General features: G+C 62.2%; 1 protein-coding gene across 10 annotated transcripts in view; it reads left to right on the top strand.

Moving 5' to 3' along the window:
• The first annotated feature begins 7,960 nt into the window (after positions 1-7,960).
• Positions 7,961-22,171, top strand: part of MPRIP (myosin phosphatase Rho interacting protein) — a 66,943-nt gene continuing 52,732 nt past the window's right edge. For 9 of the 10 annotated variants that reach the window (XR_014698092.1, XM_084536219.1, XM_084536218.1 and 6 more), the window contains exons 1-3: positions 7,961-8,106; positions 17,797-17,874; positions 18,853-18,918. Coding sequence is in view for 9 of the 10 variants with exons in the window: in XM_084536219.1 (XP_084392345.1) it covers positions 7,987-8,106; positions 17,797-17,874; positions 18,853-18,918 (264 nt within the window). In the remaining variant the exon portion in view is untranslated. Of the gene's footprint in view, positions 8,107-14,742; positions 15,095-17,796; positions 17,875-18,852; positions 18,919-22,171 lie in introns of those variants that run through there. The other variant, XM_084536217.1, reaches the window with a different exon arrangement.

The raw sequence follows: 22,171 nt of genomic DNA, 5'->3' as shown, positions 1-22,171 counted from the left end.
GGTTCCAGGGCTGCCGGGGGAGCGGGGGGCATGCGGGGAGGGGATGTGCCAGTCCTGGTGGCCACGTCGCAGCAGGGAGAGCTCCCAGCTGGGTGTCTGGCTCTGCAGCACCTGCCCTTTCATCACCCATCGCCGGCAGAAGGTTTTCTTCTGCAGAGAAAGCAGCTGCCCTGGGGCAGGAGAGGGTCACTTTTTTTTCCCAGTTTTGCGGAGAAAAGGAGCAGCTCCTTGGTTGAGCAAAAGGCTGCGCGGTGCTGCTGGCCTGCCTGGCTCCTGCTCAACGTCTTGAGAGCATCTCATGGCTCCCAACAGCAAGCTGGAAATGCTTTTTTCTGGTTCATTTATCCCTCGGGGGCAGGAGGGTTGCAGGAGGGCTGAGCTGCCTGGCGTGGGCACCGCAGGTTGCGGCCAGGCTCGGCGCTGCTGGCAGTGGGTGCAGGAAGCCTCAACAACACAGCCCGGGTGGCACGGGGCAAAGGGCCACCACTGCGCCGCTGGCAGCCTCCAGGGATACAGCTAAACAGTTATTTTTAGGGCTCACCTCACCCTGAAAACGGGGCTTTGGTCAGCAGAGCAGGGAAGGAGCGGAGCCGCGGGGCCCCTCGCCGAGCTGGCACAGGAGGGAGCGGGCTGCTGGCACCGAGCCCCAGCCCTGTGCCCCCACAGCGACCTGTGGCACCTCAAAATACAACAAACCAGACTGGGCAGCTACTGGTTTTGCCCCCTTTTCCCCTGCTGCATTCACTCCTGGTGGTTTTTCCCCCTTATCCACGCGGCCGGGAAGGTGCGAGGGCACCACGAGTGCGGTGGGACGGTGACTCAGCTCAGCCCCGGGGACGTTTTCTGCAGAAGCAGCCGGAGGGGGAAGGAAGAAGCAATGCCTGAGACTTTCTATAAACATCAGCGGGGCAGCGTCAAGGTTTTTCCGCTCAGTTAAAAAAACTCCGGCTCTGTACTCGCCCCGGTGTCACTCTGTCACTCACCCCACCGCGGCAGCCCCAGGGGGAAGCAGAGCCCGGGTCTCGTTTGCCTGCAGGACGAAGGAAATCGAGATTTTTGGGGTCTGCTTGCACTGCTCGAGCACGGTGCGATGAGGGCCTGGAGCTACGGCCCCAGCCCTGCCCGCCGGCTCTCGGGGTTTTGCAGGGGAAACCTGCCCCCGTAAATAGCAGCGGGGGACTTGCAGTTTCCACCCTCGCGTGCCCTCAAGAGGGAAGTGAGAAGCACTTTGGGGGCGGTTTGTCCCTCCTCGCTGAGCAGAGACCAAGCCCTGTGAGCTCAGCTCTAAAATCCTCCGGGGGTGCTGCGGCTGCGCCCCCGTCACCCGGCCGGGCACCGCGAGTGCCCCGAGTGGCATCGCACCTCCGAGGCTGCCGCGTGGCTCTGAAGGGCCTCCAAATTCAGCCCCCTGCCTGCTGCTTTCTTGCCACGGGTGCCTTACCCCTCTCCTGGGTTAAATCCTGCCCCTGCTATGTGGTGCTGGAGGGAGAGCATCCTACGGCCGCTCCCCGTGCACCCTCCTAGCGTGGCTCCGGGTCCTTCAGCACCCACCTGCAGACGGCTCCAGCAGCGTCCGGGTCCATTTTGGGGACATGGAGCCCAGTTTTGTCCCACCAAAAAAATGGTTTTATTCCTCCGGGCTCGTGCCCCGGTGCTGCTGCTGCAAGGAGCACGGGCACGCTGCGTGAACAGCGTTCGGCTCCCAGCCTTTTTGGGGCAGCCTCGCCTTCCCGTTGGTGCTCGCAGCAGCTTTCCCGGGATATTTTCCTTCCAGCCTGCTCTCAGCCCCCTTTCTGATTTGTGAAACCTCAGCCAAGGCATTTGCTTGCACGTGTGCTCCCTTTGGGACCCCAAAAGAGGGGCCGTGAGGGGGGGGGAAGGGGAAGAGGAGCCGTTTTGGGTTGAAACCGTGAGGCCGGGCTGAGCACAGCTGGCTGCTGGGGACTCATTTCTCTCACCCTAATTCCCCGTGGACGCCTGATCTCGAGCGTGCTGGGGTCGGGATGCACCCAATGACCCCCGCTGCCCGACCATCACGCATCCCACCGCCTCCTGCCGTGCCTCGCAGCAGCTGCTCTGTGATTGAATCCCCCAATTTTGGGGTACGGGTAAGCCCAGCGGCAGAGCTGCACCCATCCCATCCCCATAAAATAAAATAAAAAAATAAAATAAAATAAAATAAAATAAAATAAAATAAAATAAAATAAAATAAAATAAAATAATAAAATAAATATAAAATAAATTCACCACCAGGGCTTGTGCCCATGTCCCCGGGATGCCACCGCCAGCGAGTGCCAGCCCCCTGCTGCCACCCCCGGCTGGGCACAACCGGGAGCCGATGGGGGGCACAATTTAGGGCCGGGGGGGGGGCACAACCGAGGGATGCGGCCCCCTCTGCCCCATTTCTGCAGCCGGGGGGGGTGGCAGAGAAGCAGGGCCCGGCTTTTCGTGGCTCTGCCCAGGAGGTGGCAGCCTCGGCTCGCCCAGCCCGGCTGGGTGCTGGGTGCTGGGTGCTGGGGGCTCTGTTTGCAGCCCACCCCCCCCTCCAGCTCCTGCCCTGCCCGGATAGGGGCTCGGCAGCACCTGAGCATCCTTTTTCACCAGCCCCACACACAATTTGGGGTTCGGACAGCCCCTGACCAGCCCGTGTTGCTCCGTTCCCTGCGTTGCACCCTGGCCTTACCCTGCCACCCCACCTTGGCGCATCGCCCCAAGGGTGCTCAGCACCCATCGGGGGCCAGGCGCTGCTGCAGCCCCCGTGCTGTGGGGTCTGGGGGGGTCTGGTGGCTGGGCAAAGGTGCCAAAAAGCCGCCTTGCCCAAAGCTGGTGTGGATCAGGGAAGGAAAATGTTGTGAAAACCAGGCTGTGCTCAAGGCCAGCGCCCCAAATCCGGCACCTGCTGGGGCGCAGGGCTGGCACCGAGAGTAAAACACCACCAGTGCCTGCCACGGGGAGGGAGAGGACGGCGTCGGTGTGTGTGGGAAGCAGATAGGGGAGATGAGTCAAAGAACAACCTTCGGACGGAGCAGCTGATGTGAAAAACGCAGGATTTTCACCCTGTCACCACCTCCGACATCGCCCCTGCTCCAGATTACGCACGGCGCTCACGCCTGGCCCGGGCTCTCCCGCTGCCAACCTGCTCCACCAAGGCTGGATCTCCACGGGGACCCCAACCCGGGGCTGGGTTTTGTCAGGCCGAGGTTTTTTTTTCTCTTGGGACCCTTGCAGGACCAGGCTTGCAGGCTGCCGGAGGAGCCGCGCTGTTAATTTTTAGCGCTGTGAAACCCTGGGGAAATTCCAGCGGGCTGGAGGGCGGCCAGTGGGAGTCTAAATGTGTAAAAAGGGGATAAAAGGGCTGACCCTGGGAATTAGAGACCAGGTAGGCTGATGGCAGTCCCTGGGCAAATTATGGGCTGGGTAATTGGGGATCCTGTCAGCCAAAAATTAGAAGCTAAAAATATAATTAAGGTCGTTAGCTCGGTTTCATGGATGGCAGCTCCTGTCAAGTGAGTCGGCTCTGCTTTTTTGGCATCACTCTGGGCTGGCTGATAAAGCTAATTGCGTCGCTGCGTTATAATGGGTTTCTCCCGAGTATTTAATTTACAGCCAGGCGACGTTGCCATTTGGAAAACCTGCATTATGTGGAGTCACCGGAGCAGACACCCGACGGCTGCGGCGGCGAGGGGCTGGCGGCGGGCAGGAGGGTGGGGGGATATAGGGGGGGACCTCACGGGGTGATCCTGGCCAGACAAGGCTGGGGGAGGCACACGTGGGGACAAAAAGGCTGGATTTTTCTCCCCCGTAAAGCGCAGCGAGGTCTGATGGCAGGAAGCAGCCGTGATAGCTCGGCTGGGAGCGCAATTAACATTTGGCCCAATTTTAGCAGGGTACGAACTCGCAGGCATGGGAGGCTGTGGGTGAGAGGAAATCTCTGCTTGGTGGGACGCGATTTAGGGCAGCTCCTGGGGCTAGCTCAGGCCCGTGTGTGTGTGTGTGTGAGCACCCAGCGAAGCAAAGAGCTGCCCTGGACCCTCTGCGGGATCTTTCCTAGCTGCTGCCTCCTCTCTGGGCTGCAGTGGCGTTTCTTCCAGAGGGTGATTTGGGTCTTTTGGGGGCAAGAAGATGGCATTGGGGCAGCCCAGGGGGTCTCCTCCCTCCATCAGGCTGTTTGTCTGCCCCATATTTCTAACCTGTAGGTTCCCCCTCGCCACCAGAAGCACTGGGGCATGGGGACACCCGAGCCCCTGGCCCCATCCAGCCCCCCATGGCTGGGCAGGAGCAGGGGAACCTCATGCCCTGCTTGGCACGGGGCAGGAGAAGGGAAACCCTCGCAGGCGCCAGCCGGTCCCAACTTGGATCCAGCAGGGATCCCAGGGCTTTAAACACCAAATCCTCCCCTCTCCCCTGGGCATCCGTCCGTCTGGCTCCAGCGTAATGACGGCGAGGTGGAGGCACAGGGAGACGAAACGACTCACCCGAGGTCACGCGAGGAGCGATGGCCACGCAGGGGGAGCACCCAAGCGTCCTCCTCCTGCCCCAGCAGCACCCGGCCCTGCAGGAAGAAACATCCCATAAAAGTTTTCCTACAAAACAGGGTGGCTCCTGGGGTCCTGTGTGGCACAGCCACACATCCCATGTCCCCATCCTGGTGATGTCCTCACGGGTGGAGGTGGCTGCTTGTGGGGAGCACACGATGGGGAGCGGGTGCTGCTTTGTGGCGGGATTTTTGGTGCCACCAAACCCTTTTTCTGGGGCAGGAGGGGTCGGTGGTGCCCTTCCCGTGCTGGGGCCGGTGCAGCCAGCCCCGGTGACTAACACCTCCTGGTTTTCAGCTTGTTTACCTGGCGCTGGGGCTTCGCTTGGGATCGCTGACTCACCACAGCACCTTCCCCTTCTGCCACCGCAGCTCCCTGACAAATACTTTCCATTTTCCCATTATTTTAATTGCCCTACTTGGAGAAAACTGCTCCGGACCGGCTCTGGGCTGCTACGCACAGCCGGGCATCCCCACAGCGGGGGCGTTGGGGACGGGATGTGCGGGCTGCCCATCACAGCAGCATGCACGGGAGCACTTGGTGCCTCCGGCCGTGCCAGGACCTGCCGGCACGGGGGGCACGTGCAAGGAGTCGAGTTTTTTGGCAGCCCCGCTCGCTGCACCCATCCAAGGCAGCAGGCGGGCGGCCGGCGGCAGCGCACGGACGCTGGCTCCTGCCTGGCTGAATGCAGCTCGACAGGTTTATGGAGAGGCTCGTCCCGTTCGGCTGGATTTTTGGGAAGGCTGGAGCCAGCCCCGGCACCAGCCGCTTCCCCGCGAGTGCTGCCGGCCCCGGCGCCAGGTCGCGGCCCCGAGCCGTGGCACCACTCGGGGAGGGGATGCTGGCAGCGTGGCTCTGCCCGGTGTGTCGTGGCAGCACCCTGGGGCACCCAGGGGAGGGACACACACCCCACAGAGTCCCCCAAGCATCAGTTGGGGGTGCAGAGGTCCCCCCGTGCTCCTCTCCCCCGGCCCCGTAGCCAAAGGCCTCCGGGGAGCATTGCCATGGGTGTGCTGGGGGTCGCGCCGCTGGTCTGGGAGGTGCTGGGGAATAATTCAGCAACACCAAAGGATGGGGGGACAGAAAAACAGGGAATTGGGGCAGGAAAATGAAATCCAAAGGAGTGTCCTGTGGTCATGTGGATGGTGGATGTTGGGTCCACGGTGATGGCATCAGGGACTGCAAATCCCTAAAGAGAAACCCCCTCCTTGCCTGGAGGAGGGCCGCCTCGCTTTTAGGGCTTTAGGGTCAAGAGAAAGGTGAGAAATCCACCCCAAAGCAGCAAGGCACAGGGCTGGGAGCTGGGAGCATCACACGAACGGGGCTAATAGGGTGGGCGATATGGGGTCGGGGGGCACACGGCGGTGCTACCGCTCCCCGTGGGCAACCCCAAACCTTCCCCGTCCTGTCCCCACCGCGGCACGTCGCGCCGTGCGTGCTCCGAGTGGCAGGAGGGCTGAGGGATGATTAAAGAGGCCTTTGATGAAGGCAAAAAAATTAATAAACAAGCTCGCAACCCTGCCGGCCTCTATTTACCGGCGGGTGCCGGCGCGGCGAGGCCGCCGAGGCCTGGTGCCACATCAAACGCTGGGGCAGCGCCTGGCCGAGGGGACGGCGGCCTCGCCTCCCACGGGTTTTTTTCCTGGTCCCTATGGGGCCGTGAGGAGGTCGGCGGGGCCGGTCCTAAAAGCAGGGCCCCGTCCGGTGCCGGCGGGGGCTGTGGGGGCCATCCTGAGGGACACACGGGTCGGGGTGCGGTGTGGAGGTGCCGCTTGGCACGCTCGCCCCGTCGCCTTGTGGGGTTGGCGTTGCCACATCTCCATCCCTAATGGTGCCCCCCCCAGCACGCCCGGTGTCCCCAGGTGTCCCTGCTGGCCCCCCGGGATCAAGGCTGGCACCCAACCATGGCACTCATGGGTCCCTCGGCCTCCCCCTTATCGCCCTGCCGGTTCCTTATCGCCCTGCTGGGCAAACAGGAGCTCCCCACGGGCCCCAGGGTGGTGGCACGGGGTGGGGGGGGGCACCCCTGTCCCTGTTTGTCCCTGTTTGTCCCCCCCCCATGGGGCCAGGCGGGAGGGGACCCCTCTGCGTGCCCACCTGAACGGGGTCGGGGTTACCGGGGTGGTGTTTTTGCTGTGGGGGGTGGCACCTGGGGGCTGGGGTGTGCCCCCCCCCCCAATTTGGGGGGGTATTTTTTGGGGGCAGCCCCTTGCTGCTCGCATTTCATGGCTGAGGGGGTGCTGGGCTGTGCATAGGGCTGTATGGGGGGGGTCCCAATGCATGGAATGGTGCCGGGGGGGGCTGTGCAATGCTGGGGGGGGGCTTGTGCATGGTGTGGGGGGGTCGTGCATGGTATGGGGGGGTCGTGTATGGTATGGGGGGTAGTTTATAGTGGGGGGGTCTTGCATGGTGGGAGGGGGTTGTGTATGGTATGGGGGGGTCGTGCATGGTACTGGGGGGTCATGCATGGTGTGGGGGGGTCGTGCATGGGATGGGAGGGGTCATGCATGGTGCGGGGGTTCCGTGCATGGTATTGGGGGGTCGTGCATGCTGTGGGGGGGTCGTGTATGGTAGAGGGGGGTCCTGTATGGTATGGGGGGGGGTCGTGCATGGTGTGGGGGGTCGTGCATGGTGTGGGGGACCTCGGTGCACGCCGGGGGGGCTGTGCACGGTGTGGGGGCTTTGCAGGGTGCATGGGGGCCATGCACGGAGCCGGGGGGGCCCAGCCCAGCGCCCCCCCACCCCCCAAGGCCCCGCCCCCAGCTGTCAGCACCGCCCGCCGCGCGCCCTCCCTTCTCCTTGCACCCCATTGGCCTCAGCGCCCTATTGTTACCAACCTCCTCCCACCACCATTGGCCACAACGCACGTCCATCTCCACCCACGCCCCGCCCCTCCCTCCCGAGCCCGCCAGCTGGGCGCTTCGCAGCCCGCGCCTCCAGGCCACGCCCACCTCCCTCTAAACCACGCCCGCCTCCCCTTTAGGCCACGCCCCCTCAATCCCCGCCCCGCGGGCGGGGGCTGGGCGGCCGTGCGCGCTCCCGCTGCGCGCTCCCGCCCCGCGGTGCTGCGCGCTGCCCGCCGAGGGGGCGGCCGCCGCGCCTGGCTCCCGTTTTTCCACCGATTTTTTTTTTTTTTTTTTTTTTTTTTTTTGTAATTTCGATTTTCGGGGGGACAATTTCTCATTTTTCTTTTTTTCCTTTTTTTTTTTTCCTTTTTTTTTTTTCCGTTTTTTTTTTTTTTTTTTTTTTTTTTTTGCCTATTTTTTTAAAACTCCCCCCAAATTCTTTTTGGCGCCCCCCCCCCAAAAAAAAAATATATATATTTATATAAATCCGGCCATGGGCTCGGTGCTGGCAGCAGTGGCCAGGGGGCGGCCGGCGGGGGGGCGCTGATTTAAAGGGGGGGGGGGGGTGGTCGGGGGCGCGCAGAGCGGGGGGGGGCGCGCGCACCATGGCCGCCAAGGACAACCCGTGCAGGAAGTTCCAGGCCAACATCTTCAACAAGAGCAAGTGCCAGAACTGCTTCAAGCCCCGCGAGTCCCACCTGCTCAACGACGAGGACCTCAACCAGGTGGGGGCCGACCCCAAAAGCCACGCTTTTCGCCCCAAAAACCGCCCCGCGCTGCTCGGTGCCCAACCGCCCCGCTTGGTTCTGTGGGTTGGAACCCGCTGCGGGGTCTTTTAGGGTGGTGGGGGGGTCCTGTAGGTGGTGGTGGGGTGCTATGGGTGCTTTCCGGGTGGTGGCGGCACCCATGGGTGCCCCCCAGGTGGCCCCAGGCTCCCAGGGGTGCTGTAGGGTCCCGTCGGTGCTTCCCGGCCCTGTGGGTGCTGTGGGTTTCTGCTGGCCCCACTGTTAGCAGAGGGACCCGTGGGGTCTCACGGGGTCCCACGGGGTGCCTGCTGGCCCCGTGGATAGCGTGGGGTCCCATGGGTGCTGCTGCTCCTGTTGGTTATGGGTCCCGTGGGATGCCTGCTGACCCCATGGGTAGCAACGGGACCCACGGATCCCTGGTCCCATAGAGTGTCCGGGGGTCCCATAGGGTGCCTGCAGGCCCTATGTATACCTGGGTGTCCCACAGGACACCCAGCACCCCACAGGCACCCACTGGTCCCCCGTCCCACCCCAGTGCCCCCCTCCTTTTGGGGTCACGGGTACTTGGGGGTGACCCCAGCCCCTATTAGGGTGCAGGGTGGGTGGCAGCAGCTAGGGGGGATCCTATGGGTGCTATCGGGAGATGCCCAAAGTCATGGGGAACAAAAACTCGTCTAGAACCCAACCAGCCCCCCCGGGGTGCCGTGGGCACGGCCCCCCGGCCCTATAGCACCCCATATTTCCTGGGGAGGGGAGCGGAAGGCGATCGCCGCCTGTTCCTGGGCAGGCTGGGGCGGGAATGGGCCTTCCTCCTCCTTCCCCTCCTCCTCCTCCTGCCAGGCCTCACGCAGCCCCCCCCCCCGTGACCCCTTTCTGGCCCACCCGGCACCCAACACCACAAGGATTTGGGGTGCGGGGGTGTTAGGGGGGGCACGACACTGCTCTCCCCCTTTTTCTCCCCCCAATGCGGAAAGGTGCCGGGGCTGGGGGGGCTGCCACCGCCGCCGATCCTATTATGGCAATGAGATCAGACATATTGCTTGGGGTGTGTGTGTGTGTGTGGGGTGTGTGTGTGTGGGGGGGGGGTGAGCGGGACATAATGAAATCTGAGGGCTAATATGGAAAAAATGTAACTGGAAAAAATGCCGTGGTGTGTGCGGGAAGGGGCGGGCGGGGAGCGTCGCCGCCGTGCCCAGACAAAGGAGCCGGCCCGGAGGGTGCTGAGGCTGAGCCCCCCCCCAAAAAAAAAGAAAAAAAGGGTCCGGTTGACCCCCTGGTGCTGCCCCGTGTAGGGTTTCGCCGCCTCTTGGATGCGATAATGTTAAATATATTTTTTTTTAGGGGGTCAAAGTGCCGGCTGTGTAGGGCCCGATGGCACCGGGGGGCTCGAGGTGGTTTGAGGAGACCCCTTGGGGGCTTTGTTCCCCTGGGGGCTGTGGTGGGGGCTGACCCCTGACAGCCCCCATAGGGATGGACGGGGTCACCCCAAACCCCGCAGGCAGGATTGGGGCCTGGGGCTCTGCTTGTGGGGGGGGAGAACACCTCGATCCCATACGGCTGCTCCCTCGCGGCCCCGGGGAAGCCTGCAGAGAAGATGGAGGCTCCGGCAGCGGGTGGTGCACGCACACCCTCCCTCCCCGTGTCCTCCCTCCACCAGGACCCCCGGGGTGCACCCCTTGGGCTAACGGTTTGTTTCCCGGCCCCGGATCGTCTTTTATTATCGTTATGGGGTTTTATTTATTTATTAAAAGAAGCCCGGTTTGGGGAGGGGGCGTCCCGTGCGGAGGGGCCACGGCAGGGCTCGCCCGGAGCCGGGCTGGAAAAGTCCTTTTGAGTCATCTGACCTTTCCGCTTGGCTGGTAGGAAAGGTGAAGGTACTTCGCACTTACGCACTCATGTCCCTTTTGGCTTTTTATCCTATAAAAAATCCCTGCGGGGGCGTCAGGAGCCGCCCCTCCGGCTTCCTGGGTGCTCCGGGGCTCCGGGACCTGCTCCCCTGTGCCAAGCGTCCCCAACGTTTGGTGGTGGTGCTGGCTTTGGGAACAAAACCCGGAGCGGGGCCGGGGGCGATTCGGCCCCAAACATCGGGATTAACGAGCTGCAGCTCCCTAATGGTAATCGGACTTAGCGCGTCCAACTTCAAAGGGCTGCGTGGATGCTAAGTCCCAAATCCCGGGAGCTCTCCGTTCACGAGTTGTTTTCGTGTGCGGCCGTGCTGCCGGGGGGGTCAGCACGATTTGGGGTGGCTGCGTGCGGTCCTGTCACCTTCTGGGGTCCTGTTTGTCCCCTCTTGGGCTGCAGGTGACGCGTCCTTGGCCCCCAAACCTTATTCAAGCCTCCGGGGCGCCCTGGTGGCACGGAAAAAACTGGGTCAGGCATTTCATCCGCTTCTTCCCCGGGGAATATCTGCTGCTGCGTGCGCCCCGCTGTGGGTGCTCGGTGCCCTGCCGATGCGTGGTGCTGCTGGCAGGATCCGGCCCCTGCCCGGCCGGGACGTGGAGCATCAGCGGGGTTTGGGGTGCTGCTCAAGTGCCACCCATCGCCAGCTCCCCTCGTGCTGCCCCATTCCCAGCGACGGAGAAATTCCCTTTTGGTGGGAATTCCCTTTTTCCTGGCAATTTGCGCCCAGGCCCTTGTAACCTCCTGGCAACCCCTTGTGTGGATCTGCCTGCCTGGGTAGGATGGATGTTTTTTTGGGGTTCCTGGTGACCTTTTTCCATCGCCAGTCTAGAGCCTGGCCCCATCGATGGGAGCCCCAAGGAAAGCAGCCGGGACTTGGCAGGGCTGTGGGGGGATGAATATAGGACCAGGCATATGTGAGCGTCCCTGCATTTGGGTCGTAGGGAAAACGAAGCCCCCCCAAAACAGGAACAGGCTGGGAATTAACCTCCAAATTACGCCTGGCCTGAATTGGAAGAAGAGCAGGGCGTGAAGCAGTTGCTTTTAATTTTCTCCATGCGTGCGCTCTCTCGGGGCATGGGGACTGGCACAGATAGAGGAATTTGAGGACGCCTTCCCAGCTACCAGTGTCTTCTTTCTTTCCTTTTTTTTTTGTGTTGTGAGATCATGGCACGGATGCCCGAAGGACCACCCAGTTAGAAAATGGTGCTGCAGACTTTCCCACCGCCTCCTCCTGCCCCGGCCTGTGGTGCCCTGACAGCGAATTTGGTTATTTCAATTTTCCTTTTGGACCTTATCCCTTTCCTACCGTCCTAGACAGCCCCGAGGCTGGCGACTGGTGGTGTTGGGTGCAGCGGGTGAATCCCCGGTGCCGGCCACCTCGCCCCGAGCATCGTCCCTGTAGCTGAGCCCTTTGCCCCAGCGCCCCGAGCTTTGCTGTGGGGTGTTGCGTTGCCCTTAGGGCCACAGAGGATGAGGGCTCGTGTCCAGCCACGGCTGAAGCAGGAGGCTGGGGAGCTGCCTGTGGGATGTGCTGACCCTACAGCAACTCCGCTTCGTGCCACGCAGCACCGCCGGCCTTAAAGAGAGTGGGAAACCAAAGGGGTTTTGGGGTGGTTTGCCCTGATGGGGTTGGGTTGGGGTCATATCCCGGTGCTGTAAGGGCAGCAGAGGTGAGGGGTTGTGTCCAGGGCACGCTTTTGCCATCCCCCTCCTGCTCCTGGGGGGGCGGAGGAGAAGCCCCCTCTTTGCTGGAAAGCAGCCCCCGCGCGTGCATTGCCGGCTGCTTGTATCATGCTGCAAAAATCCGCTGTTAATCGACTAATTATTAGGGCCAAACAGGGGGGAGATTCTCTGCAAATGTCAAACCCGCCTCCCCCGGCCGCTGCAGCAAGCAGGAATTCGGGACCGGGGGGACGCGCCCCGGTGTCCCTGGGTGGCTGCCCCTCGTGGGCCACATCCCGGCCTTGGGGAGCACTGTGCAAGCTGGGGAGGACTTGGGAGGGATATAGGGTTGGGTTTAGGGCCGGCTTTGGGTGCTCTTGACCCCCTTTGTGGCCCTGGGGATGGACACGGCGGTGCCCAGTGCTGCTTGCGGCCCCTTCGCATGCTTCTGTGTTGCTGCGTGGCGCCGCACCTTATCTGCTCCGGCACCCGAGGAAGCGATAAATCCCCTCGCCGGCACTCTGGAGAGATGTTGTGGCTTCTCCAGGGCGCCGGGGGAGCTCCGTCGTGGGTGGGAGGTGGCTCCGAGCCTGCTCGCTGCGGGCACGCTGCGCTCTGGGAGCGGGATCGGGGCTCGCAGGACCCTTGCCTTCTCTCCTCTGCTCCTGTTTCGCTGCCCCTTGATAAAATGCCCGTGCAAACTGCAACCAGCCTCCCCAAAATCTTGCTTCGACTGGGGTCAGGGCTCAGGGATTGGCATGAAAGCCGAATTCGGCCTTTCCCTTCCTGCCCCTCTGGTCGATCGGTCCCGCTGCCCACGCAGCTCTCTGCCCGGGCAGCGCCCGGCTTTGGGGTCAGCTCCGGGCAGCCCGGCCTGGTTTGGCCTCGTCCCGCATGGGTGGTTAAAGCCTGGCCCCGCTGATTTGCAGCTTCGGCCACGGGCAGGCTGTGCAAATGGTTTTTTTGTGGCAGAGGTGGCTGCAGGGTGCTGGCCCTGCTCGCCCGGGGCGCAGCGAGCGTCGGGGTTTGGCCCCATGTCCCCTGCACGTCGCCAAGTGGCAAGTGGCAGAGGGGAAATAACTGCGTGAACGAGGGAACCCAGATGTGAGCAGCTCCACTGCCGGGGCCGTGCTGCACCTTCCTGGCCCTCGGGGTGGTTGTTGGAGTGTGGATTGGGGTTGGAGTGTGGATTGGGGGCGCTGCTGGGGTCGCTGGCTGGGTGCTGCAGGGCTCCGCGGGCCGTGCTGGGAGCACGCCGAGCATGAAACGATCGCTGCCTGTTCCTAGAAGCTGTGCTCGGGAAGCCTGCTTGGTTTTCTGACCCCGTTCCCACCCCGAACACCTTCCCCATTCCTGCGGGGTGACGGCCGCCCCAGTGACGCTCTCCGGTGCTCAGAGGTGTGCAGAACCCGAGAGCGGGGCTGAAACCGCCCGGATTTCCTCTTTCGAGGTTGCAGGCACGCTGCTGGCGGTGATATTTTCCTAGGGCTTTGCCAAAAAAACGCGTCCCTGGTTCGGGAGGTGGCACGCAGGGGGTGCTGACCCTGGGAGCTGCGACCCAGAGGTGCACGGGGAGCAGCAGGGGGGTTCCCCTTTGGTGAATATCGGGGCTAAGCCCCAAAAGGTGGCAGGATGTGAGTTACCGTGAGCTCAAACACAGCCAGGGCCAGGCTGGGGCTGTTATTTTCTCGCAGAGCTGCTCAAAACCACGGGGCTGACCCCCAAGTGCAGGGCTCTGGGCGCTGAGCATCGTCGCGGGCAGAGGTTACAGCTCTCCAGCAACGGTCCTTTTTTTTTTTATTATTATTATTTTTTAATTTTCCCCTTCCCACTCGGTTGCCGAGCCTGAACAAAACCAGCCCTGCCTCCACCCGAGACAGGCTGATTACGTCTGCCGGCAGCCTAAACAGATTATCCCTCCCGCCACGCGCTCGGAGCCAGGAGGCTTCTCCCGGCGATGGCTTCGGGTTTCCCTCGATGCACCCCGGGGTGGGTCGGGACCGGCTGCCGGGACCCCATCCCCACCCTGCCCGCTGTCCCCGCACCCCGATGGGCACCCGGGTGCTTTGCCATGGGGCTGGCCACAAAGGGAGACTTGGTTTTCGGTCTCCAGCTCATGGGGTTGCTTCTTCCTCCTGGAAGGTGGCTCCTGGCGTTTGGAGGAGATGTTTTTTTGGGGAAATGTGTGTGGGTTTATGGGTTGAGGCTCACAGCACGCGTGCATGGGGCAGGGAGGAGCGAAGGCACCGCTGCAGGCACAAATCCAGCCAAACGGGCGTGCTGGTTGGTGTCACAGCCCCCCTTTGGCCCCGTAACCCCCTGCTCCACATGCTGGCACGCTCCAACAACCCCTCCTGCCCGTTGGAAGCGGGTCACCTCGCCTCCTCCACCCCGTTGCCCGGGGGTCCCTGCGTCACCCCGCTCTGTGAGAGGCTCCGAGCAGCTCCCCGCGCCCATCAAACCCAACCCCAGGCTGCTGGGAGCTGTGCCGGCGGGGCGAGAGGGGCGCCTGGGCAGCGTCAGCTTGACAGCCTGCTGTAAACCGAGCTGGGGCCGCTTCCTTCTCCGCTTCCTCCCGCTCCTCCTGCTGCCAGCTCCGGCCCGGCACACCTCTGGGTGCGACCCATGGACGGATGGATGGACATACGGACACGGTGGCGGGATGGTGACACCTGAGAGGAGGTGAGGGGGGCACTCAAAGCACCGTCCCTACATGGGCAGCTTGCCCTGGATCAGAGGAACCTGGGTGTTCCCCGGAGGTGCCACCAGAAGCTGCGCAAGGACAGCGCCACGGGGGTGCTGTGGGGCTCCGACCTGGCCATATTCCCACCCTGGTGGTGCCCTTGCCACGCACACACACACACACACAAATCACTTCTTTTCCAGGCTGCACGTTCGTCTCCAGGGCAGCTTTGGCACCTCCCGTGCCGGGTGGCGGCGGGCGTTCGGCTTCGTCACCGCGAGCCGTGCCGGAGGAACCGGCTCTCCTCTTCCTGCCCCACCCCGGGAGTGGATGCGCCGTGGTGCCGTCAGCGCCTGCCCTCTGCTCGGCTCCGTGCTGCGGCTCGCCGACCCGCTGGGTGCTGCTTTTGGGGGAAAACAGAGCCCCCCCGGCACCCTGCGAGGCTGCTGCCTGCGGTAAAGCAGCCGGGAGCTCCCCATCCGACAGCCCGCGAGATCCCGGGGGGCATCCCTGGAATCCCAGCCTCCTTCTTCCATCTCTCGGCGCGAGGTCGGACGGATCAGCTTGGCCGGGAGAAGTTCTTGCTGCGAGTCGTGCTCGGTGCTGGGCGTTGTTTCCTCCTTTTCCTGAGCTCCGGAGGAAGCCGGAGGCTCCTGGCACGGCACCGCTCCCACGGCGGCATCGAGCAGGTTTATTCCAAGCAGGGCAGGCTCCATGCAGGTGCGATGGGTTTATTTCAGGCTTTCTCTACTCGTTTCGGTCGTCTCCTTTTCATTTAGGCTCGTCCCTCTCTGGGCATTGCCTTTTAGCAGTGGCTTGTGTTGGTTTGGCTTTAAAAAAGCGCTGCCGAGCGCTCGTCTGCGGGGAGACGGAACCGGGCTGCCCACGCCGGCTGCCTCTAATTCCTACCTTTCAGCTATTTTGGTTTCAATATCCGCAATTGGACGCTTCTGCTGGAATAAGTATAGTCCTGGGGTGCTTTTTTATCACGCCGGTGAAGAAACGACCGCGCTCTGTGTTAAGGTCGTGTATTTCAGGTGCTGGGCGCTTTGTACGCAGCCGGCTGAGCCAAAATTGGAGAGTTTTAAGGCAAAAAGGATGCCTGCTGAGGGGCAGGTAGGGCAGGGCGGCAGGCCTGGGTGGAGGCTGCTCGCTGCTGGCCTTGGTGGAGGTGGTTCAGGATTGCTTCATCCCCGGTGTCAGGCGTGGGCGTGCTGGGGGTGCCGTGCCGTGTACGGGGTCTGGTACGGGGGTTTGTGCACGGGGCTGAGTTTTTTGGGGTTTGGCCGTGCCCAGGGGCATGGAGAGAAAGGTCGGGGCAAGGAGGAGGGCTGTGCCCTGGTGGTTTGGCTCCTGGTGGCATTGCCACCTCGGGTTCCTCGGCGTGGTGGCGCTGGGCGTCGGGGACGCCGCGTCCTGCCTCCGCTGTCATCCTCTTCCTCGTTCCCGACAGCGAAGGGCGCACGTGATACCTCCCAAACCACCGGGGCTTGGCTCAGGGGCTCACCTCGGGCGCTTCCGTGGTAATTTGGAGACCCCTCGCCCGTGCGCCCCGTTTCCACGAGAGCGGGGTCGCCTGGATTAACGTGGGATTTCACAATTCTGCTTCTCCCCGGGAGCGCAAGAGGCGTTGAGGAAAAGCCACCGCAAGCCCGGGCCGCGTGGGCGGACGCAGCCACAGCCCGGCACGTCGGGGAGCGGCCGTGACAGTCCCAGAGCCCCCGCTCCAAAGTCCTGGCGTGGGCACGGGCTCGGCGGCGTCACCGGCACCCCGGGGTGGGGACGCGCCGGGGGAGCGCCACACGGGGCCGGGGGCCATGGGGACCACGGGCGAGCAGGGCTCCGGCACCCAGGTGAGCAGGACGGGGGGCACTGGGGGTCCCCAGACCCTGTTAGGTGCCCATCAGGTGCTGCCCTGCACCAGCAAAGCCCCCCCTGGATTTTGGGGCCAGGTGGGTGCCGCGGGACGGAGCAGGGGAGCCTCTGCCAAAATTTGGACCCCCTCGAAAAGAGAGGGGGGAGGTGGCTGTGCTCAACCCGTGTTTTCCCAGCTGTCGGGAGAGCAGCACCTAAAGCCCATACGTCCTGCGGCGGAGGGGGGTGAGAGATTTTTGTTATTCCTTCCCGCTTTATAAACAGTAAAACGACTCCTCCGGTTCGCTTCCAGTTTGCTTACTCAGTGCTTCATGCGTTTGACAGTTTTTGGTGCATAGGCAGTTTTCTTCTATTGTTTGCAGGGATTTTTCCAGAGGGGAAACTTTTCTTTCTTTTCTTTTTCTTTTTTTTTTTTTTTTTTAACATTACAAAACCACAGAAACTGGCAGGAGGAATCTAGGGGAGGTACTGAATTGGAAACAGTCTTAAGATTTCAGGAGTAAAAAAAAAAAAAGAAAAAGAAAAGATTAACCAAGTTGTTTCGAGGGGTGCTGGGAACACAAATTCCCTCTGCTGTGTGGATGGCCGTGGACAGCTCGTGGTGGGAAGCAGCATCCTCTGAGCCAGGGGGGAGCTCCTGAAGTGGGATCTGCCCCGGGTTTCCTCCCTCCTGGCCTCTCCCCGGAGCCGGTGTGGCAATGCCGGGCTGCTCTTGCGCTAGGAATTGGCCCCAGCCCTTGCCAGGAATGGGGCTGGCTCGCGTCCCGTAGGAGGAGCGGTGCCCGCGGGACGCTGCGGGGGCTGCCGTGCCCCCTCCCCGTGCCCGGTGCCCGTCCCCATCTCACCATCCCGTTGATCCGGGGGGGGCACCACGGGCGCAGCATCCACACCAGCTCACGGATGGCTCCTCACCAAAACCGCTGGTGGAAAGAGCCTTTTTTTTTTCCCTCCCCCAGCTGATAAATGGCAGTGCTGTGCTGCATTTCTTTCCGGGTATTTTTTCCCTTTCTGCCTGTGGCTGAGTGAGCCATGTTCCCCCCCCCAGGCTCTGACCTTCCTGCCCGCTCGGCTGTCGGCTGGGGAGGGGGGGTGCCGGGTCTGGCCGCGCGCTGGATCGCCGCCAGCGCTGCCTGGTTTTTCCTCTATAATTAATAAAAGGAAAAGGGCGAGCTCTCCCTCGGAGCACGTGTGGTTTTTTTTATTTTTCTGCGGGGCAGGGGCACGCTGCGGACTGCCAGGGGGGCTGTGGGTGAGGATGGGCTCTGCAGCCTGGACCTCGGTGCTCTGCGGCCAGGTTGCTGGTTGTGGTGTGGATTTTTGTCTTTGCAAACCCGCATCTCAGTCTCACACACACCACGAGTTGCCATCGAGCCTCCAAAAAGTCATCCTGGGCTGAATTTGCCCGTGGTCAGGAGCCGGAGCTCGTGAAGCCACCTCCTCCCCGGCCACATCTTTACGCAGGCTCCTGCGCTCCCCTCCCACGTGCCCCCCGGTGCCGATGCCCCCCGTGCGGCTCCAGCTGACGCTTCTCTGCTGTTTCTTTGCAGGCCAAACCCATTTATGGTGGCTGGCTGCTGCTGGCCCCCGAAGGAACGGACTTTGACAACCCCGTCCATCGCTCCCGGGTAAGCACAACCCCACGGGGTGGGTGCGGGCAGCCCCGGGGGTGACGCAGGCTCCTGGACCCCTCTGTCACGTGCCCAAAAGGCTCTCGGTGCTGCTAGCCATAATAAAACCTCTTCCCTGTGTTGGGTTTTGGCCTCAGCCCGGGTTATGTGCCATTATTTGGAGTCACAGCTGGTGGCAGGCCTGTTTGTTGCACACCGTGGGGACGTGGGACTTTGTTTCCCCCCCTCCAGGAGCAGAGATCCTTGGCAGTTTTGCTTGTCCCCGAGCACCTTGGACTTTGCCCGACGGGCTGAGAAAAGCGAGATAAGAATTGCTGCACTGGGGCTATGAATCTGGGACTTTTTTTTTTTTTATATATATATTATTATTATTTATTATTTCAGCCTGCTCAACCAGTTTCTGCTCTGGGCTGAAAACAGCCTGGCACCCGCACAAAAAGGCAGATTTCCAGCCAGATCAGCTCTCCAATCTGGTGTGCCGTGCGGCTGCACAAACAGCGAGGCCGGGGATGGGGCTGCTGGGGGCGTTTGGCACAGCACCCTGCCCGCCGCTGGTCATTTTTCTGCACAATTAACCCAGGTGGCTCGGGGTCAGCCCCAGTGAAGGGTGGAGTGGGGTTACCAGGTGGGGAAGCTGCCCCAAAACATCCTCTTCTTGGGTGCCCCCAGAGCCAGGCAGCAAATGCGCAGCGAGCGATGCGCTCTGCACCCCAAATGTGTTGTGTAGGACACCGTGGGGGTGAGCACAAACCCTGCTGCAATTCATCACCAATTCAGGATTCAGGGCCAATCCCTGCATCTCTGGGGGCTCCTCTTTGCTTTTTTGGCAGCTGCTTCTCTTTGCAGCCCTGTGCTCGGAGGCACCGGGGTGCGTGCCCCGCTGTCACGCGTTCCCTTGGCTCTGGGGGGGGATTTCGGTGCCTTTTTTCCATCTCCGTGGGTGGGAATAACCCTCCTCTCTGCCTTCTCTTGCAGAAATGGCAGCGCCGCTTCTTCATCCTCTACGAGCATGGGCTGCTGCGCTACGCCCTCGACGAGATGGTGAGTGCTGCCTGGCAAACCCGGGGCATCGCTGGTGGCGGTGGCGCTCCCGGTGCGTGGCACGGGGACGTCCCCGTCGTCCCCTGGAGCTTTGTGGCCAAGCCCAGGCATTGCAGGGTGCTGGAGAAAACTCGTTTTTGGTATAAACCAGCAGTGGGGGCGTGCTGCTGGCAGATCTGGTGCAGGTGGGGGGTCATCTGGCTCGGCGTGCTGTCCCCAGGGTGCCCCACGCCTCCTTCCTGTCCCATTCCTCGCTGGGGTTTGGTGGCAGAGAATCGTCTTGGCTGTGTTTGGAAGGAGACAGTGATGCCCGTGGAAAGTAGGTCAGCTGGAACACCTTCCCTGGGAGCAGCATCCCTGCGAAAAGAGAGGTTGGGGAAGGAAGGAAAGAAAGAAATTCTCCCGTCTGTTGCAAGCCCCCAGCGGGATCAGCCCTGCCGTGCCCACCCTGGGCACCGTGGGGCACGGAGGGTGCGTGGAGCAGAGCGAGAGCCCTGCTCGTGTGTGTTTGTTTGTTTGTAGGGTTTGCTGGGGTCGCTCCAAGTCCCGTGAATAATTTAAATGCCTCGGATGGGAGGCGTGGAGGCTCTCAGTAGGGTTTGAGCGTTGCAGCAACCTGGCCGGGCGCTGGGCCGGTGTTTCGGGTCGTGCTACCAAAGAAAGGCAGCGTGCAGCTGGCTGCTGTGGGGCAATGCCCTGATAACGAGGAGGAGGCATGGAAGGGTGTTGGGAAATGTCGTGTTTATGTTGTTTTTTTTTTTTTTTGCTGCTTTGCATCCCAGGGAGGGTGACCTGCCCCAGGCACCGCTGCGCTGGGGCAGGAGCAGACAGGCAGCGCCCCAGCCCCATGCCCTGTCCTTTGGGTCTTGTGTCCCCACGCCCAGGGGGCACGCAGAGGGCTGGGGGAGCATCCTGCAGGTCTCTGACACCCCTTGGGCTGGCAGGGAAGGGAAAAAGTGGAAAAAACAACAAAAAGAGAGCACGAGAGGAGCGTTACCTCTCCGTACAGAGATGCTCTCCTGCACCAGCCCGTGGCACGGTGCCGCTGCAGCCCACCGGGGCTCCCCACCTCCTCCACCACCAAGGAGGAGCAACGGGGCCGGATCTTTGCACAGGATAATTTTGGCTTTTTGCACAGGGAGGGATCTGCCTTGCAGCCCTGTCACAGGGGCGATTTACTGGTGTGCTCCCCGGGGGTGCCCCTGGAAGCCGGGTGGGGGTCCCACGGAGGGGGCGGCCGCCGCAGCGCACCGAGAGCCGGGCGGCAGCTGGCCGGAGACCTCCCAGGCAGCCGGGCGAGCGGATGGAATTGCTCTGCCCTGAACCTGTTAGACATTAATTTTTGCGGCTTTGGCAATTTCTGCTCTTATTAAAAGGCGGGGAGGAGGGGAGGAAGGCGTGGGATCGGGAGGGGAGCCCACGGGCTGGCGGCAGCGGCGGAGACGCCGGGCTGAGGTACCCACGGGCAGCCCCCGGCCTCTTCTTCTTCCTCCCCCAGCCCCGAGCGGCGTGTTCGTCACCAAAGGGCACATCTGTTTGCAAGCTGGGGTCAGCAGCTAATGAGCTGCTGCCCTGAAAGCGGGCTGGGAGGGGACCAAGGGCCGTAGTTGGCAGCGGGGCCGGAGTCAGGCCTCCGGGCACGGCGCTGCGGCGGTTCTCACGGCTCGCTGCCGGGCCGGTGGAAAACTCTGGGCACGGTCCAAGCGGCCGCAGCCTCCTCCTTGCCCCAGGAGCCCGAAATTCTGCCCGAATCCCATCGGTGGGACGGGGCGTGCGGGCGGGGAAGGCACCGAGTTTGGAAGCGGAGAGGTCTCCGGAGGAGCCTGGTTTGGCACCGCATTCCTCGGCTGAGCCGCTGGCCGGGCTGTTGGCTTTTTTTTTTTTTTAATTTATTTATTTTTTCCTTTTTTTTTTTTTTTCCCTTTCCTTTTACAGTTGGAAGCCACGCGCTGCTCTGTGCTGGTTTTATGACCGAGTGGTTGTAAGGCACCTGCAAAAAGCAGCCGGCCCCGAGCACCCCCGCTCCCTGCAGGGCTCCTCGGGACCCCTGAGGGGGGCGAAGCAGCTCGTGGTGTCCCCTTCCCCTCCACCCCAGCTCCCAGTGAGCAGGGAGCGTGCCAGCGGGGCTGTTCCCAGCTCTGCCGAGCCCTGGGTAAGCTGAGCCTGCTCAGACGTGCACAAATTCCTCGCTCCCAAACAAACGGCAGCGGATACGGAGGCCGCCCACCCCTCCTGCTGCCCTCCCTGCAGCTGCTGGGGGGCTCGGCCACCCGATTCCTTGGGGGTCCCGTGCCCATGACAAGCCACCGGTGTCACCCCTCGGCTTCCTTGTCCCGTTCTGTAGAGCTCCATGTGGGGTGGATGGTGTAGAGGGGCTGGTATTTCCCCCCCCCAGCAGCTGGTGGGTGATGAACCCGCTCCCGTGTTGAGTGTTGGGAAGGGAGAGGAGCACAGCAGTGCCACAAGCCGTCCCATCCTTGTTGCTCCCAGGAGATGCATTCCCCAGTTTCCCCATTGTTAGATATTTCCCCATGGTTGGTTTGAGGCTAAAACGTGGTTTAAAAATAATAATAATAAAAAAATAAGCTAAGCCAGATGCATCCAGAGACTTGTTTCGGAGGTGGAACAGTCGCCCAGGAGGAGCTTAGACCTTTGGTGCTTTATCCTCTCCGGTTTCAGATATCCCAATGCCCTCAGCCTGTGGGGAAGCAGCCAGCTGGGAGGCATTGCCCTGCTGCTCGGGGATGAGGGAGAACCTGTGCCAGGATGGGGAGCGAATCCTCTCCCTGCAGCCCCATCCCGGCACGATTCTTCCAGGGGGGAGATGCCGGAGATGCCACTTTGTGCTGTCCAAGGGCTCAACCCGCCTGGTAAAACACCCCGTGGGCTCTGCGCTGCTGCTTGCAGCAGGAGAGCAGCTCAGCACCGTGATGCTGGGGGTGATTTGGGGAAATTTTGGCTGAAGCAAGGGAGCTGCCACAAAAACAGCGCCGGGGTAGGGGGACGGAGACGGGGAGCGGACGGCATCCGGGCTGCGGGGTGGTGGCGAGCGCAGGCAGATCGCGGGGCGGTCGCCTCCTTTTGTTGTGCTTGCTGCTGCCTATAATTAGCTGCCGAGGTTATAAATAGAGCCCTGCTGCATGGGAACGCCACGGATGCTGTGGATGAGGCTCACAGGGACCGGGAGCGCTCTCCTTTCCCCCCACCTGCCTGGGGACGGATCCTGCCCCATGGTGTCGGGTCAGAGGAAAAG

This window comes from Aythya ferina, assembly GCF_964211825.1.
Source record: "Aythya ferina genome assembly, chromosome: 15".
Taxonomy (NCBI): Eukaryota; Metazoa; Chordata; class Aves; order Anseriformes; family Anatidae; genus Aythya; species Aythya ferina.
The sequence above is the reverse complement of the archived record's forward strand: the minus strand, read 5'-3'. Positions and strand labels throughout refer to the sequence as shown.